The sequence below is a fragment of the Alosa sapidissima genome, chromosome 7 (assembly GCF_018492685.1).
Source record: "Alosa sapidissima isolate fAloSap1 chromosome 7, fAloSap1.pri, whole genome shotgun sequence".
NCBI lineage: Eukaryota > Metazoa > Chordata > Actinopteri > Clupeiformes > Clupeidae > Alosa > Alosa sapidissima.
The window spans coordinates 32,690,237-32,708,710 of record NC_055963.1 but is presented as its reverse complement, the minus strand read 5'-3'; the positions used below and the strand labels follow the sequence as shown (position 1 = coordinate 32,708,710).

The 18,474-nt window shown below is 45.1% G+C and overlaps 1 protein-coding gene across 6 annotated transcripts in view; it reads left to right on the top strand.

Annotated features, from left to right (window-relative positions):
• Positions 1 to 18,474, top strand: part of si:dkey-178k16.1 (band 4.1-like protein 1) — a 45,091-nt gene that overhangs the window by 9,770 nt on the left and 16,847 nt on the right. For all 6 annotated transcript variants that reach the window (XM_042098804.1, XM_042098799.1, XM_042098802.1 and 3 more), the window contains exons 2-7: positions 8,006 to 8,091; positions 8,475 to 8,630; positions 12,492 to 12,593; positions 15,253 to 15,295; positions 15,601 to 15,676; positions 16,602 to 16,820. In XM_042098804.1, the coding sequence (XP_041954738.1) occupies positions 8,023 to 8,091; positions 8,475 to 8,630; positions 12,492 to 12,593; positions 15,253 to 15,295; positions 15,601 to 15,676; positions 16,602 to 16,820 (665 nt within the window). In that variant the 5' untranslated portion in view covers positions 8,006 to 8,022. The remainder of the gene's footprint in view (positions 1 to 8,005; positions 8,092 to 8,474; positions 8,631 to 12,491; positions 12,594 to 15,252; positions 15,296 to 15,600; positions 15,677 to 16,601; positions 16,821 to 18,474) is intronic.

Here is an 18,474-nt window from a genome sequence, read left to right as displayed (position 1 = left end):
TGAGCTCTCTCTCTCTCTCTCTCTCTCTCTCTCTCTCTTAACTCTAGCAGAAGAAATAGAAGTTGGAGTGAGCAAAGGGGAAAGACACAATTAGCATAATCAGCAGATGTGGTGCTGTTTGCCTTGACTGAAACAAGAGTGATGAGACAACCTCGCTGTAATCTCAAGTCATTTCTATTAAGAAGGGGAGGCATGGTGGCAGCCTGTCAACCCTCTCAGCAACCTCTCTATCTCTCTCTCTCTCTTTCTCACACACACACACACACACACACACACACACACACACACTATCATAGACACCCACATGCAATGTATACAGTCAGCAACTGTCATCAGTTCCAGCACTTCAGATCTTGAACAAGCTCACCATAATTAAATTTCCATCTGAAGAACCAAGAACCACATCGCATCAAAGCTCCCCTGGAAAATGCATCTCCATTTGTCATAATGAACGCAACCCCAAGGCCATGACCACACCATCGATCTGGTCAACCTACACCACCTCGCGCTTAACAGCCGTGGTCTAATGATAGCCGTGTGCTGTGAAGATACTCTCTCCCCTCCAGTCCCAACCCCTGCAAATGTCAGCCGTTCCCCCCATTAGGGCGTCCACATAGTGGCTCTCGGTGCTCAGTGCATCTCTCGGCTCTTCCATATGGCCTGGGCATTGGCCAGGACACCCGCTGTGGCCTCAATGCGCTGTGCCGAGATGACAGATTTGGCTCAAGGTCCGCCGGGCCTGCTTTGGCACTAGTCTGCTCTTATAATGTGCGCGTGGCAAAAAGTCTCCTGCACAGAGATTTTTTTTATTTGGAAGGACCTGTTTTCACAGAATAATCATCATGTTATGGCCCATCTGCAGTGCCAATGATAACAAGAACTGTGCTCTAGCTACAGTAAGAGATGGCAATATCTAGCAACACACAATTTCAATAACGACATGAATAATATTGTTTGGCATCATTTCCAGAGAGATTGTGTGAATGATAGAAATACTGACAGAGAAATACTGACAGTCACTATGCATGGATTTTAAAGGCATCACACTGAAACATGAATGATATTTCTGAGATGCTTTCCTTGCTGCTGGGTAGATTGGCTATTCATAAAGTTATACTTACATTTGTTGTTGTTGGTAGTGTGGATGTCCATGAACGTGAGATATCTGGCATTGCAGACAGGCAATGGTACACATAAGGAAACAGCCAGGGAAACTACATTAAGAGTAAACAAGTTTGGAGCGTTACTCTTTTTTCCTTCATAAACCTTCACTATACAACTCGTATAGCTTGTAAGTAAGTAAGTAAGTAAGTAAGTAAAGTTTATTTTTAGAGCACATTTAAACACAGCTTGCACTGACCAAAGTGCTGTACAAAGAACATTAGCTAAAGAATAATTAAATGAAATAAAATATATACACTTAGGTAAGATGACATCAAGAGACAAACACTTAATTATCTGCATTGCTCTTAGTAATAGGGATATTCAGCTATTATCAAGCCCTTCCTTGACACGTACCGTATTTTCTGGACTATAAGTCACACTTTTTTTCATAGTTTGGCTGGTCCTGTGACTCAGGTGCAACACATATATATTTATATATATGTTTTTTTCCTCTTCATGAAACATTTTTTGACTGGTGCGACTTATAGTCCGAAAAATACGGTATATCCATTCACATACTAAAGCCATTAAACAAAACATCAGTAGGCACAAAAGGAAGCACACTTACAAACACACACACACACACACACACACACACACACACACACACACACACACAATTAGCGCACACTCACAAGAGAAACAAAGATATTAGAAGGAGAAATAGTATTCCTTTAAAAGCAAGCCTTTCAGAATACAAAAATGGTATTTTGCACCTTGAGATCACTTTCTCCTTTCTGGCTGAAACCAGTGTGGACCGGTGCTCGGCAGACCCCATACGGTTGGCCTGGCCCCTGAGCACGTTTTCAGCTGAGGATCCCATTGCCTTGTCTTGCATGGCCTAGTGACTCACCCTATATTATTCTCTCTCGGTGTGCTGATTAGGGGAGCACTCACCGTAACAAGCATCAGGCTCGAAATGATTGAAATTAAAGAATGGAGCACACCGAGGCCGCGCGGGCCTGTCAAGGCGAAGGCTCGATTTGTATTACTGCACACGCGCACAACAGCAACCTTCTGCTCTCACTCCCCCGACTTCTCCCCAGGCTTTGATCATGGCACAGAGAAGATGAAAAATTCATCCGGACATTCCAAATGGCCGTGCTTAAAAAAACTAAAGCAGCATATCATTCAAAGCTTGCTTGCTCGCTCGTTCAAAAAACGGCAGAATTTCATGCCATATGCACAGCAATTGATCAGTGTCCCTGTCATACATCGAGCCCAGGCGTTTGAGTGTTTCCTTAAAACCAAATGAGTACCAGTCTTTGTATATCATTGTCTTCTGGAGCACTAGCAAGTCGTGTCATTTTCAGAGGGTCTTTTAAAGCAGTCTGTGGTATTACAGCAGACTTTGAAATACGCTGTTGCCGCTTGTAATACTCCATGTGCCAATAAGGAGGACAACAGCGAGACTCAAGCACATCTGAATACGGCAGCCTGTCTTGAACCTTTTTCAAATCAGCGGAGGCATTCAACGCTCGCTGTCGTTGTCGTCCCAAGTGTGCACATGACTTAATCCTCTGAGTTTATGCGCGGGTATGTTTCCTGTCAGGCAGGTCGAGAGGTTCCAGGTCTGGAGGCTCTTGGAAACAAATCCTATACTCACTGGCAGGCAGGTAGGCTGAAGCAGCAGTACTTTCAGGTGTAGTGACTTTGTTTGCCAGCTGTGTGATTATTAATCAAGGCTGAAGTAATTATTAGAACCGGTTTGAAAATCCCAAGTCATCGTCTGAGGGTAAGTGTTTGTGTGGACGTGTTGGTCATGCAGTCAAGTGAGGACATGCACTCTCATAATTCATTTGGTTGTGTTGATAAACATTTATATACATGATTATGCAGGAAACAGTGTTACCTTTGTATTTTTGTTGGCTAAGACACTTCTGCATAGATGGTAATGTGAGCTGATGATGAAAATAAATGAATATACAGTGTGGAGATATGGATATTTTCATGAAATCATAGGTCAGGTTGGTTTTATAATATAGTTTATATACTTCAGGGAGAGTACTGTAAGAGAAAATAACACTTTATTTTAATTATTTATGAGTCATGCTACCTCAGCTTCAATTTGTGTTCCATTTCATTTGCAAGTAAATTGCTGCTTACTTTCTGCAAAGAGGCAGAGTCTATAAAAAGTCAACCTTTGCAGTCGACTGAGTTGTGTTTGGCGTGTTAGACAATGTTTTGTTTACTTCTGGGTCGTCTTTTGGGATGGTGCAGTCGGAGGTTTCTGCTTTCATGCTGCGGTGACCACACTGTGAGCGTAAGCTGTTTTTTCCCCCACAGCATCGCTGACAGGGGTCCCGGCTGCAGCAGCGCAAACTTTTCTGGAGAGGTTTCTGAGATCGAAAAAGAAGAAAGAAAGAAGGAAAGAAAGACAGAAAAACAAGAAAGGAAAGAAAAAAAGAAAACAAAACACTTAAGCAATAAACAGTCCCTCTCAAGTGAGCTGGCAAAGAGAAGGCGTCCTGGAGCAATTTGATGGGTAAACACAAGTGGAGGAGATGAGATTGCTGAGCCCTTAGACAGGCACTTTTTAAATGAATGTGCCAGGAAGCGAGGATGAGTGTGCTGTTCAGTGACACCGCGCCATTTATATCACATCATCCGACGTCTCCAACGCCAAGCGCTGGAACACTCCCTCTGCCAGTAAGTGGGAGAGAGCCTGGGGAACAATTCTCTCGGCAAGGGAACTCCCCACTCGTGCATCTCAGAGGAACAATTGTGCTTGACCATCTTAAAGAAAAGAGTGAGTTCAAAATTATAGTCCCACTCTCATTTAATGATGGTATGAGATCAGTGCTGCCTTCAGGAAATGCTGCTTGGGTCCACAACAGCCCTGGCCCTTTCATTTTTTATCCCTCCTGTCCCATCACAGCCATACTTACTTTATGGTTCAGGCCCATGTTCCAGTTTTCATTGGACCTAAAGTATGCGCCCCCCATCAGAAAATGCACTGACTTGTGACGAGCAGGGCTCCCATAAACGAGGTGGGGGCTGGCTTTCCCCATAGAGCAGCAATCAGAAGAATTGGAAGAGTAATCAAACCAATCTTTGCAACTGAGGCTTTCTTGAGTACCATTTTAGATCTGCAGGTTTGGATGAGAAGCAGGTCAGTGGCTTAAGGTGAGCTGCAGTGATTTGCTGAATAAATGAACCTTGGTGTTAGCACAGACCATTCAGAGGTTGTTGAAAAATCTTTGTAAAAAACTTGGTAAGACTTGAACTGACACAAGAGTGGCATCATGGCAATTGACATTGATATGATTGTCTAAGGATTCTGGATGAAATAACTGCCAATGCCATATGGTGGCAAGTTGTAAAAAAACATTGGATAATTTGAAAGGTACTGTATGACAATTACTATTTAAAATGGCACTCAAAGAGGCAAAGCCCAACCGTCCTCTTTAATGCTGTATTCCGTATTTCATAAGTGAAAGTGAAACCCATGCTGTGTCTCACATCAGGTTTTGGCACTTTTATGTTAATCTTCTGGCCAATTCCTACAGTTTTTACTAAAATACTTGAGTGAAATTCCACCAGACTGAGAGAGTCTGGAGATGAGAGCAGTCATCCATTCATGAGCACACACACGGGCCTTAAGCTTTTTGTGCAGGTGTTTGGGGCCTCTGTAGGGAGTCCGTAATGGAAGGTGAAGAAACAACAAACAGACTCTTCTGCAGCTGATCAGCTGGTGTCAAACTGCGATCTATTTGCTTAATTAAATACAAATTCCTCTGTGTCGTACCACCTGTAGATGAAAATACCTGCAAATATTGTGAGAAAGTATTCGTGCTGTGCCAGGACCTGGCATGGAGGAGAGATTGTGGAGATGAAAGTGTCTGTAGACACAGACACAATATCTATTCTTTTCCCCACTCCCTATCCCACCTTAAGGGAAACAGAGGGGGTACAGTTGGATGATATATTTTCTTTTCTAGAAGAAGAATACATTTTTTTTTGCAAGTTTGCAATAACCAAAATAACTGTGCAAATGTGCAAAGACCAGATAACAATATTCCACATTCCTGTAGTAGAGTGAGCCTGAACATAGTTAACTAGCATAACAACGTACACCATGCACAAAAACATTGTACACAAGACAATCTACACAGTACCTGTTTACAAAACCTTGGCAAAGAATACAAGTAGACAGTTCATTAATGCTTAGTTCAGTAGACCTCATCATACTGGCTCAATAGTGCTAACACTCTAATCTAAATAAAAAAAAAACTGTCAGTTATCTTTTGGTGTATTTGCCAACAGAAGGGAAGAGAATAGAAGGCACATTTTCTCCAGTGGTCTAAAATAGATTTAGAGGGGAGAAAACGTAGGTCTCATGACGGTCTAACACCAGCTCCCCTTCCCTCCCTCATGAGCAATCCAACACGTGCTGAATTCAAATCAAAGGGGTTTTTGTTCACTTAAAAATCTAGCAGCTCACAATGTGTCTAAGCAAAGTGTTATCTCAAATTTATGCATAACATTTTTCATTTGGGAAACTGACAGGCGAATGGGACAGGCCATTTACCTCTTTTTATGTGCTTAGGTGGAGTATGCAAGGAAAGCACACAATGTCAAGACCTATTGTCTGTTCATGGAACATTATGCAGCAAAACCTAATCCCCCATATGCAGCCCAATGTGTTTATGCTGTATTAGGCCACAATATTATTACACATAATAACAGCATTCATGCAGAACACTCCAAACAAAACACTCATTCCAGTGAATAGAATGGATTATAACATACCTTATATGCCGTTTCCAAAACAGTATGAGATTATATTTATTATGGAAATGTCTAAAACATTGTATATCTTAAATCTGCAAACCTTAAAAAATGACACAAAAATGGTTAGGCCCTTTACCTGTGTCCATTTGCTTAAGTGAAGCATGGAGAGAAAGCACAAAATGACAAATTGCCCGTTCATAATCTCTGAACATTATGCAGTCAAACCTAATCCCTCATAGTAGCAGCATATGGTAGTATTCTGTAGCTGTAGCTGTACACTATAAAAGCCACAAAATGGCATGAAATGAATGTTTACAAGATACCTTGCCCTCATTTTAGTAAGCGCAGTAATGAGTCCTGCACTTGGGTGTACTTGTTTGTTGGTGCCTTTATGCATTTTCCGTGCTCTCTGCGAGCAGTGTTGCGGGCTTGGCTCGACCATGTCCATTTTAAAGCAGTTTCTGGACCACAGCGCTGCATGCCTTTCAGCAGATGTCCTGCTCAGCGGAGTGATAAAGTGCAGTGGCTCGTTATTCCCACGGGCAGCCATTAATTTCTGTCTGCCTGGTGTGATACAAAGTATTAGCAGTGCAACAATTTCTAGAAAGAAAAAAAAAATCTAGCACCTACAACAACAAACAGCCCCCCCCCCCCCTCGCGCCCCCGCACCCTCCACCTCTCATAAAAAAGCAGCAAGATGTATTTCACAGGTGCATGAACACGTTGCCTTCTCCCTGCTCTCTCCCTCCTCTCCTTCTTCCCCCTCTCTGTCTTTGTGTCTCTCTGTTGGTCTCTCCCTATGCTTTTTACAAACACACAGTGTGGCTTTGTGCAGAAAGGACATGTGAGGGAGAAAACTGCAGCCATTAGTGAGAGTCTTGTTTTAAATTGGTCACTACACCATTCTTTCTATTTTCTGTACTGCTCACCATTTCTTCTCTCTTTCGCTCTCTCTATGCTGTGTCTTTTCATTTCATTTCACTTTCCTCTATATGGGATGGTTCATCCATCTCTCTGTCAGATGCAGTGGCCTGCTTCACTAGAGGCCCTGGCTGTATGTAGTATGCTAGTGTCATACACACTCCCACCTCTACCACCACCAACAGCAGCACTAATGGCACCAGAGACCTCATGCCTCTCACACTGATGCTCCTCATGTACCACTGCCTGCCCACGGGGAAGGCCACTCTGGCCTGACCTCGGCCCAGTTCCGGGCCTGTTCTGGCACAGATGCAGGCCACACTCCTATCCCGGAGTTCTTTGTTATCTGTTAGTTGGTGTGAGATGGCTTCTCTCCTCAGGCATGCCTCTGCACTGTGTGCTTTTCCATGGCAGCACGAGCGGGGGGAAAAAAAAAAGGAACCTCGGCGGCCTCTCCTGAACACCGCCATTAATTACTGCATCGACCGCAGCGGCAGCGGCCGTCCACACATAAGTAAATTAACAGTGACTTATAGGTGTGGATTAGCTGGGATTGAATGCTTGACTGAAACGCCAGTGGGTTTGTGTGGAGTTTGTCTCCACCGTTATGAATGCCTTGGTTTGTGGGGGAAATGGATAACGTGTGACTTTGAAAAGAGATTGATGGGTTGCCCTGAGCATCAAGGTGCCAAATCGAGTGGCTTGTTTGCCAAGTGTCTGTCGTGCTTCTCCTCTGTGGGTTGGTAGGTAGGTAGTGAGGCTCATGGGTAAGGTACAACAGCGTGCCATGGTGGAGAAAAACATTGATAAATATTCATAGACTGGGTGGGTGGTGGCCGGGTGGCCGGGTGATGTAATGTACTCGGGACTTGACTGGAGAGTATATGACAGAAGTTAGATGTGCAGCATGAGGTTTGTGGGAGGATTTTTGCTCGGCTGTAATTTATATGGAGCGATGGAAAATCTATAAGGTTTCTGTGGAGCTGCTTGGTTCAGTGGGACTTTATGGAGATTAAAAACAGTGCTCAGTTCTCTCTCACAGTGATCTTGGGATTGGGCGAGGTGTGTGGTGTCTGTGTGTGTATGTGTGTCTCTCTCTCTGTGTGTGTGTCTCTCTCTCTCTCTCTCTCTCTCTCTCTCTGTGTGTGTTTCTAATAAATTAAGTCTTGAATGTGTGTGTTTACAGGATAGTAAGTGAACACGATGTCGGAGAAAGGTTCGGCTAGCGATATGAAGAATGCGATCGAGGGGGATTTGAAGAGGTCTAATCAGGTAGGAACCAATCTAATGCAAGCCTCACATTTAATTTCATATTCCACATAGCAGGGGAAATAAACTGACAACAACCATAAGCCAGACCACTGTTTGTGATAATGATAACCCTCCAGGGCATTTTTATAATGAAACCTATTATTTGTGTTAGTTGTATGGAAAAGCTTTTAACATTTAATTACTTATTAAGGAACCCAGGAGTGTTTTGGAGGCAAGTTTTTTCCTCAGAAATGATTTTGAAAACTAAATAGCAGGATTAGTCCAAAGCAGACTTGCTTGCTGCAGCTTGAGCTCTTTTTAGGTGTTGTTTACCTTATGGCACATGAAAGAGGTGTGTGTGTGTGCGTGTGTGACATGCTGTGATAATGTGATTTCTCTGCTAGGATCATGACTCTAAGACGGCAGACGAGAAGGACGACAGCTCGGAGAAAACTCCCAGCAGGGTGTCCAGATCTCCACAGAAAACCTCCAAGCGGTCAAAGATGGCGCCGGTGAAAATCACGCTGCTCGATGGCACTGAGTATGAGGTCGAGGTGGAGGTACGACTACGTTCAGTCGTTTACTTGTCCTTCATCTCTGTTAAAAAAAGCTTCCTGGTTGTGAAAGTAGTACACACAATATTAAGGAGTGCAACTGAAATTAATTCGATTCGAAATTAATATGAAGCCTTGAATTTTAGACCCAAAAAATCGTGTTCAAATAGTATTTTTATAAAATGTATTTCTAAAATAGTTTATAAAAAATATTCATGAAAAGCATTTACAGAAACAGCACTGTACAGGCCAGTTCTTTTTTAGTACAAGGCGCTGCGCTGCGTTGTGTGTGCGTTCACTGCTGCATTGTTGGGAGACGGCTGGCCTCGACACCGCTGCTCTACATTATAACGGCAGCGAGGATATGAGATGTGCTGTCATCGCCAGCTGCATTAACACAGAGCAGGGGAGAGGAGCACTCCTAAGAGCACGGGGAGAAGGAGGAGGAGGAGGAGGAGGTGGAGGAGGGTTGAGAAAGGGTACCCAGTCAAGGAAGACGAACCCTCCATGACTTCCTCCTCCTCCTCCTCCTCCTCCTCCACAGCAGCTGCGCGGGGACGTCTCACACTCCAGCATGGATCATGACAATGTCAGGCGGCCTGCCCCTGCGGCTGTTGTGCGTGATAGATTATGATGCACGTGGGGGAATCACTCTGGCCCTTTTGTACACTGCGTCACTGGATCGCTGCCGCCTTGTAAGCACCCACCCCAACCCCCCTACTCCCCCACCCCACCCCCACATCCATGCCACCCCCACTGAATGTGATGGGGGGGTAAACCGTCCCAGTCATGGAGATGTATGGCGTACTGGAGAGGTCAGAGGTAGCCAATGCCATCACCTCCGGCAGATGGGATGCTGGGATGGGAAATCCATACACCTGAATTAAAGTTGAGGGGCTCTCGTGTGTGACCATGATGGAGAGGAGTGTGTGTGTGTGTGTGTGTGTGTGTGTGTGTGTGTGTGTTGTGTGTGTGTGTGTGTGTGTGTGTGTGTGTGTGTGTGTGTGTGTGTGTGTGCAGGAGAGAGGGAAAGAGAGAGAGAGAGAGAGAGAGAGAGAGAGAGAGAGAGAGAGAGAGAGAGAGGGAGAGAGAAAGAGAGATAGAGAGAATGAACATATGCACAATTAGAATGTTTTGTTTTTCGGTGTCTATCAAAGGGAGTTAGAGAGAGAAAGAGAGTGATTAATACAGAGGAATGGAGGATGAGAGAAAGAGAGAGAGAGAGACAGCGAGGGAGAGAAGAATGTCTATCAGAGTGTCTATCAAAGTGTGTGGGGGAGAGACAGCGCTTGAAACAGAGTCAGATAGAGGTTTAACACCCATTTATTCAATCAATCTTGGTACCATGGTACCACGCCACGGGCAGAGAAATGAAGAGAGATATCCCCAGTATTTGTCTGATGGGTATAGACGGAGGCTGAGCCTTGAAGGACTGATCTGTGAAATCACATTTAATGGTCCTGATGAGAGTGCATAGTCTTAAATTTGACTTCCTCAGGGAACTACATGCATAAACAGTCATCTAGCCCACACTGATTGATTTGTCTCCTCAGATGCCATCAATAATAATGAACTGAGTGGTCATTATTTACCTCTAAACCTTTGATTGTTCTCCACCGAGCTGCTTAGAGATTAATGCAGCAGCAGAAGCAGCAGCAGCCATGAGGCCTTTGCTCTGTAGCACCATCGGCGCCTGCTGACCGCAAGAACAGACAAACTCAAACACCCGAGGTCACCATGACTCCCCACAGCAACACTACCAGCTCCAAATCTCAAGACTGGACAACCTCAAACATCTGAGTCTGCCACGCCCTCACTCAGAAACACAACTGGTGCCCAACAAACTCAGAAACCTGAGGCTACCGCATGAGTCACTCTGTCTCTCATTGCCTTCTCCCCCTCGTTTGGGATGGATGGTTATTTCTCTAGACTGGATCTTTGCGAGCACTAACGAAATGTGATTTGCGGCTGTCGAAGTGCAAACCAAATCTCATCATCGCGGCCAGAATTGGTTGCAACGCTCGGGGAGCCGGGTGAATTGAGTGCCTCAATTTCTGTAGTTAAGAAATGGAAAAGGGGGCCCCTAGATCCCTCACTAGCACATAATTGGGGAGAACCCACCCTTCATCGCTCACTCATGTCTGTGTTATCTCAAGAGCTTTTGGCTTTAAAAAAGAGCCACCTTCTCTTCTTCCTCCCCAGCTGCCAGGGGAGACAGCCGAACATGCACCAGCTAGCAGTGCGCCGGCAAAGACAGAGAGGAGGAGAAATAGGGAGAGAGAGAGAGAGGGAGTAAGAGAGAGGGAGAGATGTAGGAAGAAGGAGATGAGGACAGAAGAGAGAAAGAAAGAGGAAACATCAAGGTGGAGAAAGGAGAGAAAAGAGAAGGAGAGGGAGGGAGAGTTAGTGGAACAGTGAAGTGTAGAGGAGAGAGAAACGGAGGGAGAAGGAGGGAAAGAGAAAGAGAGATAGACTGAGACTGAGAATTATGGAGAGCGAAAGAGCGAAAGATAACGAAAGAATAAGTGAAGGATAGAGAGAAAGAGAGAGAAAGTGATAGAGAGAAAGAGAGAGAGAGGTAGTGATAAAGAGACAAGAGGAAAGATATAGGAAAAAAATCGAGCCCCACCACTTCTGTTTCTATGGCAACTGCTGGTCTGTCTCCCCGTCGCCGCAGGATACAGCCACCCTGGGAGCCAAGCGCTCCGTGTCTTAGCAGCCAGCGCCTGCCAACACTCACTCGCACACGCACAGCCACCACCACCATGAGCGCCGATGCACGCCAGCCTCCCCTTTTGTGTGTGGAGCGAACGGGTGTGGTCTTTTAGGAGTCCTAATTTACCCCCATCCCCTCCCCTCTCCCCTCCCTCAATCTCCCATTAGCCCTGTGGCCCACGGGGATCAGCACACAAAGGGACCATCTGATGACTCTACCCATAATCCAATTGGCTGGGCCCTCCTATCTGAGCCTATTCTCAGTAGCATGAGGTAATGTTGCCTCACACATATTAACATGTGTGAAATGACCCGCTCTTGCCGAATGCCAGCTCTATGTCTCTTTCAAACACTAGTAGATCATTTTGTAATAGTGGCATTCACCTCCCGACATAAAAAAAAGTGCAAATGGAACACTTCCATTATGTTTAGTATTTGCATTGAGTCATTTTGATTTTATCCACAGCCACTTTAAAGTAGGGCTCAATGCAAGCCAAATAGGCGAAAAACAAAAAATAAAAAGCATAACGTTGTGAAAAATGCATTTCAGTATTTTATTTGTGAATAAAGTGCTTGATAGTGGCTAGAGTAGAGAGCGTTTGTGATTGAGCACGGTGAGATGCTTTTTCATTCCCACGTCTAGCTGTGTATGAGGAGATTCTGGAGGTGTGTGGCCGCAGAGCCGGTGCCTCTCTACCCTATTTATAGGGACACCTCTATTCTCAGCCTCTCAGGTCTGAGGTAATTAGGCCTTGTGTTGCTCTCTCTCTCTCTCTCTCTCTCTCTCTGAGGAGAACGGCACCGAGCGGTACGTCTGGGTGTTCACTCCTCCCGTCACAGCATCACTGTTGCCTTCCCCGAGGTCATCCGAGTCTGGCCTTATTTAGTGTGTGTGTGTGTGTGTGTGTGTGTGTGTGTGTGTGCGTGTGTGTGCGTGTGTGTGTGTGTGGGTGTGTGTGTGTGTGCGTGCGTGCGTGCGTGTGTGTGTATGAGTGTGTGTGTGTGTGAGAGAGAGAGAGAGAATTTGTGAGAGAGTCTGTGAGTCCAGCCTGATTGTGTACAGACGGATTATATTACGATGAGAATGTCCTCTGTGTGTTCACGATTACTCACTGGCCACTGGTCTACACTGTGTGCTTTGTGATTAAACAGAAATTCGCCCGAGGCCAGGTCTTGTTTGACACGGTGTGCGACCACCTCAACCTGTTGGAGAAGGACTATTTTGGACTGAGCTTCTACGAGACGGACACAAAGGTCAGAATCCTTTTGTATGCCAGATATCTATTGCCACATTTCACATTGATTTCATCAGCCCCTGAGCTCTGAATGTCACTGGTGATGGTAATTTTGATACCACAGATGAATGAAGACCCAGTCAGACCAATGGTAGGAAAAATTCAGGAACAGAGTTTTATTTACAATGATGCGCATCAAGGGAGAGACAGCATGATTTCACCTAAAGATCCATCAGCTGCTCTAACTAGACAAGGAAATAGTAAGGTTTTATGTATCCTTCCAGGCTGATGGTCATCCCATCTCACGTGGACTACACTGAATCACTTAGTGGCAACCTGGCAATCCGGAGCAGATAGCTACTGACGCAGCCATGCAGAACAGTGAAACACTGCAAAGTCAATATATTTCCACTTATCTCTTAACACATAGTCACACAGATTTACACAGGGACAGTACAGGAACAGAATGAGATAACAACAACAGTCATCTCATATGAGGAAGAGCACATAACAGAAACACCATGACATAAACCACGTATGAATATAAAAATAATAAGTTCTGAATCCAATACGCTCACTGCTCAAGGGATTACGTATATTTCTGACATTTTCGTTGGTGTATTATTTTTTAGAAAGAGTAAAATAATTTCCTAGACTATTTTTTTGGAGCCCCTATGGCATGTGGTGTCATAGCATAGGTGAAATTGGCTGGACTTTTCTGGAAAACAAGCTTATCATCTAGCTGTCACAACTGCTTGAGAGTATAGAACCCACCATCTTCACTCTTCTGACAGAATCTGACCCGTCCTTAAGTGCCCAGTGTGAGATATTCATCACGAAAAACAACAATAGCAACAACAGGAAGTGTGTTGAGCCCCTGCTGCCTGTGTCGCAGAGTGATAGATAGCAGCCCTCTGTGCCCTCAGGCCAACCCCCTCCAGTCAGAGTAATGATAGAACTGCCCCAGTGGGCTGGAAGGAGTGGAGAGGAGGAGAGAAGAGGGGAGGAGAGGAGGAGCGGGGTGGAGAGGAGAGGAAAGGAGATTGGAGAAGGGGGGGGTGAAGAGATGAATAGATGAAGAAGGGTAGAGTGAAGGAGAGTAGGGCCAGAGGAGTACATAAAGAGAAGATAAGAGTTGAAGAGGGAGGGAGGGAAGAGGAGAGGGAAGCAGAGGGACAAAAGTAGGTTTACCAAGGGACAAAAAAAGCCATCTTTAAAGGGATCTAAAGAGGATAGAGGAGAAGAAGAGCTGTGGAGGAGGAGAGGGGAGAGGAGGAGAGGAGAGAGGAGGGGAGGGGAGGAGAGGGGAGAGGAGGGGAGGAGAGAGGAGGGGAGGGGAGGAGAGAGGAGGGGAGGAGAGAGGAGGGGAGGGGAGGAGAGGGGAGAGGAGGGGAGGAGAGAGGAGGGGAGGGGAGGAGAGGGGAGAGGAGAGGAGGGGAGGAGAGGGGAGAGGAGGGGAGGAGAGAGGAGAGGAGGGGAGGAGAGAGGAGGGGAGGAGAGAGGAGAGGAGGGGAGGAGAGAGGAGAGGAGTGTGTGTTGGGGGGGGGGGGGGGGGGCTTCTGTGGGTCTTTTCCAACTTCCTCTCTCAGCTACCTTGACACCTCATCTTTTGCCCATTCTTTGCTCTGTTTATGCCCATTTGCTTACATGTGTGAGTGTGCGTCAGTGTTAGTGTGTGTATGTCCATATGTGTGGGTCATTGTGTGTGTGCGTGTGTGCGTGTGTGTGTGTGTGTGTGTACCTGTGTGTGTGCGCGCGCCTGTGTGTGTGTGTGTTTGTGTGTGTGTGTGTGTGTATGTGTGTGTGCCTGTGGTGCATGTGAGCTCAGCTGGCATTGACGCTGCAGAGAATGAATGAGTTTTGTCAGGTACCCTGGGCAATCACACACCACAGGCAGGGAGAGGGCTGGAACTGACAGCCGACGGTGGGGAGAGCAGACAGTTGTTTTGTCATTTAAGAGCAAGGACCGGGTCATTTGGAATGTAAAAAAATACACACACATTGTCCTCCAAGGCAGTAGCCCATCAGTCAGAGTTGTTGAGGGATGAGGGTTGAAGATTTGTCCTTTTTTTTTTTTTTTTTAACGTTTTTGTATCTCTGAGTCAGGAATGCTGTCACTTTCTAGTCAATTCACTGTGAAAATGTTCAATGATAAGAACAGCTGTACAGTTAGAAATGAAAGTACCCATGCTCCATGCACTCCTCGCAGAAGCCTCACATACATTTGGATTTAAGTGCCAGATTTAAGGAACTCTGGCTAATGCCAGAACAGGTGAGTGAGTTGCAGATTTCAGCTCCTCTCTTGGTAGTCTTGTTTCTTTAAAAGTTCTTTGAGGGCATGTGCTTCGAGTGCTTTAGTGGAGAAAGGTGTGGCTCTGTCCATGCTATGAAATCATCCGGCAGATTTCGCTCTGACCTTAAGGCCCTCTTGTGACGGAGCTGACATTTAGCTTATTCTCCTCGGCTTTCACTGAATTCTGATGCGGTGGCCATTTTAAGAGGCATTTATTCTGTTTTGTGAATGAGCTTTTTAATGCACTTGAGGAGATAGCATTGTGTCTGAGAGAGTCAGAAAGTTTCTTCAAAGAGAACAAAGTGCCTGTCAGCCTTTGATACTTCTTTTTCTTTTTCTCTCTCTGTCTCTCTCGGCTGGGAATATCCTCTCGCTCGCCTCGCAGAACTGGCTCGACCCATCAAAGGAGATCAAGAAACAAATCCGGGGTAAGTGTCTAAAGTCAGTTTATGCCCAGAGTGCCCTGTCTCACGTCACAAAGTCACGTAGTCACATAGTCACACACACACACACACACACACACACAGACACACACACACACACACACACGCATGCATGCATGCATGCACACACACACAAACAGACCCATACACACACACACACAGACCCCCCCCCACACACACACACACAAATTTATTCATTCTAGTCATCTCGACGGATGATGAATAAAACCTTTGAAAGGTCACTGACTGTCTTGCTGGACCTACTGTTCTTGTTGGCCATCTGTCTGCAGTGGGCGCCTGGCAGTTTGCCTTTGCTGTCAAATTCTATCCCCCAGACCCCTCCCAGCTCATCGAGGACATCACCAGGTGAGTGGCCTTCACACACCAGCACGCTTAATGGACCATACAGTACCTTCATACTCAGCATTATAATCGTGTGTGTGTGTGTGTGTGTGTGTGTGTGTGGGTGGGTGGTGGGGGGTGTTTGTGTGCACACATGGGTGTATGTGCATGTATGGATGCATATATGTGTGTGTGTGTGCACTATCCAGTGAATGTGTTATGTATACTTGTGAGTCTGTGAGATTGTGCTTACCGACCAGTTATTCAGGTATGCATGGTGGGAGAGTTGACCCATATTTTATGCAGTGGTGCTGTTTGTGGTGGTGGTGAGCATGTAGTGTGTGTAGCATTATAATCGTGTGTGTGTGTGTGTGTGTGTGCGCATGTTGTATGGGGGTTGCTATAAAGTTAATATGTGAATGTGCCTTGCTGTTTAATTGTACAGTATGTGTGTGTGTTCTGGGTGGGGATTGCAGTAAGGTTAGTATGCGCTGGTGTGGGAGTTGTTTGTACATGTGTGTGTGTGTGTGTGTGTGTGTGTGTGGGGAGTTGCAGTAGTTATGAGCTGCCATGAGAGCCGCTGTGTCTGTGATGCTGACCGTGATGTCTCATCCTGGCAGCAACTACCTGCTGTCCCCTAGCTGTTGGATGACATTGGGTTTGTGTGTGTGTGTGTGTGTGTGTGTCTGTGTGTGTGTGTGTGTTTGTGCGTACTGCGAGCATGTATCATACTGTGTCTCCCTGCAGGTACTACCTGTGTCTGCAGCTGACGAATGACATCCTGTCAGGTCATCTGTGTGTATGTTTAGGTGTGTGTGTGTGTGTGTGTGTGGTGTGTGTGTGGTGTGTGTGTGGTGTGTGTGTGTGTGTGTGTGTGTGTGTGTGTGTGTGTGTGTGTGTGTGTGTGTGGTGATGATAATGGTGTGTGTGGTTCTGTGTGTCCCTGCAGGTACTACTTGTGTCTGCAGCTGCGGGATGACATCCTGTCGGGGCGGCTGCCATGTTCGTTCGTCACCCATGCGCTGCTGGGCTCCTATGTGGTGCAGGCGGAACTCGGCGACTACGACCCCGATGAGCACTCCCCCGACTATGTCAGTGACTTCCGCTTCGCCCCCAGCCAGACGCGGGAGCTGGAGGAGAGGGTGATGGAGCTACACCGCACCTACAGGTCAGGTCCCACACTGACCCAGCACTGGGTCAGACATAGATCATGGCTCTTAAAGCAAGACAGTGTAGTTGTTTTATCTTTATGTAATAGCTTCAAACTCATTTTGAGGATATGCAGAATTCTAACAAGCAGAATTGTGTCTCTGTTAATACCGCTATGTGTCCAGAACACACATGGATAACACTTTCTATGAAGGTCACTGAGTTATGCATATAATTCATAACACCTTATAATGCGATCATAAATCATTATAATAATAATTATAATCGTTTACAAAAACAGCATGAGACTTCATAGCAATCTTCATAATGCATTGTGATCTGTTGCTTTGTAGGCAGGTTCGGCGGTAAAATGCATTATACAAAATTACCTGAGATTTTTGGTTCATTATGATATAATCTGGTATAACCACTAGTTATAATGCAAAAAAACAATAGTTCATAATGCATTGTGAAGATTGCTATGAAGTCTCATGCTGTTTTTGTAAACGATTATACTTATTATTATTATGATTTATGATCACATTATAAGCAGAGGCGGACAGAGTACACAGCTTCATTACTTGAGTAAAAGTACAGATACCCGTTGCTAAATTTTACTCAAGTACAAGTAAAAGTATAACAGTCAGATGTCTACTTAAGTAAAAGTACTGAAGTACTTGTTTTTAAAAGTACTTGAGTATCAAGAGTACAAGAGTAGCCTACATTTTCTAAATATTGCATTACTACTGCCACAGTGCTTACATGTACAGAAACGTCTTACATGGAGTTATGAAAAATGTTAATGTTAATACCTTGGAGAATGTAAAAGGAATTGAACGTAAAATCAAGTCATTTTCATCTTTTTACCATGTTGCCAGGGATGGGCAGTATTTCTAATACATGTATTTAAAATGCGTATTTCTAATACAAAATACTATTTTGCGAAAGCGAAAACTATCATTAACTTGTTCAGAAAATTGAAATACTCTGGCGAGGTGGGGCCACGGGTTGGCACATTCCCGGGATGGACCTGCTGCGTCTTCATCCATTGTTTCGTCCATGGTTTCATCTCTTATCTAAATCTGAATCTGGAGTTGACTTTGGCGGAAAGCTGAAGGTGATTGGATTGTGCAGGCACCACTGATTGGGACAGCCTATCAGCAATCACGTTTGAGAGGGAAAACAACAAATTAAGGGTTTCCGAGATTTTTCTTTTTTCCTTTTTTTTTGGAAGAAGTAACGGGTACTGACGGTTATGGATAGAAATGTAGTGGAGTAAAGAGTACAATATTTGCCTCTCAAATGTACTTGAGTAAAGTCATGAGTACTCCCCAAAAATGATAGTAGAGTAAAGTACAGATCCCTCAAAATTGTACTCAAGTACTGTACTCAAGTAAATGTACTCCGTTACTGTCCGGTTCTGATTATAAGGCGTTATGAATGTATGCATAACTCATTATGACCTTCATAGAAAGTGTTACCGCATGCTCTCCTGGGTTCAGGCACTGATCTCTGTAAAGCACCTTTAGACAGTTTTAGTTGTTGGTGGCACGATACAATATATGAAATCAGAGATGTAAAAGTCCAGCTTGAGAAAGTAAATGTCCTGCCATATATTGGCTCTACCTGTGTGCTTAACACAGATGATTTCACTAATTAGCTGATCTACCTGG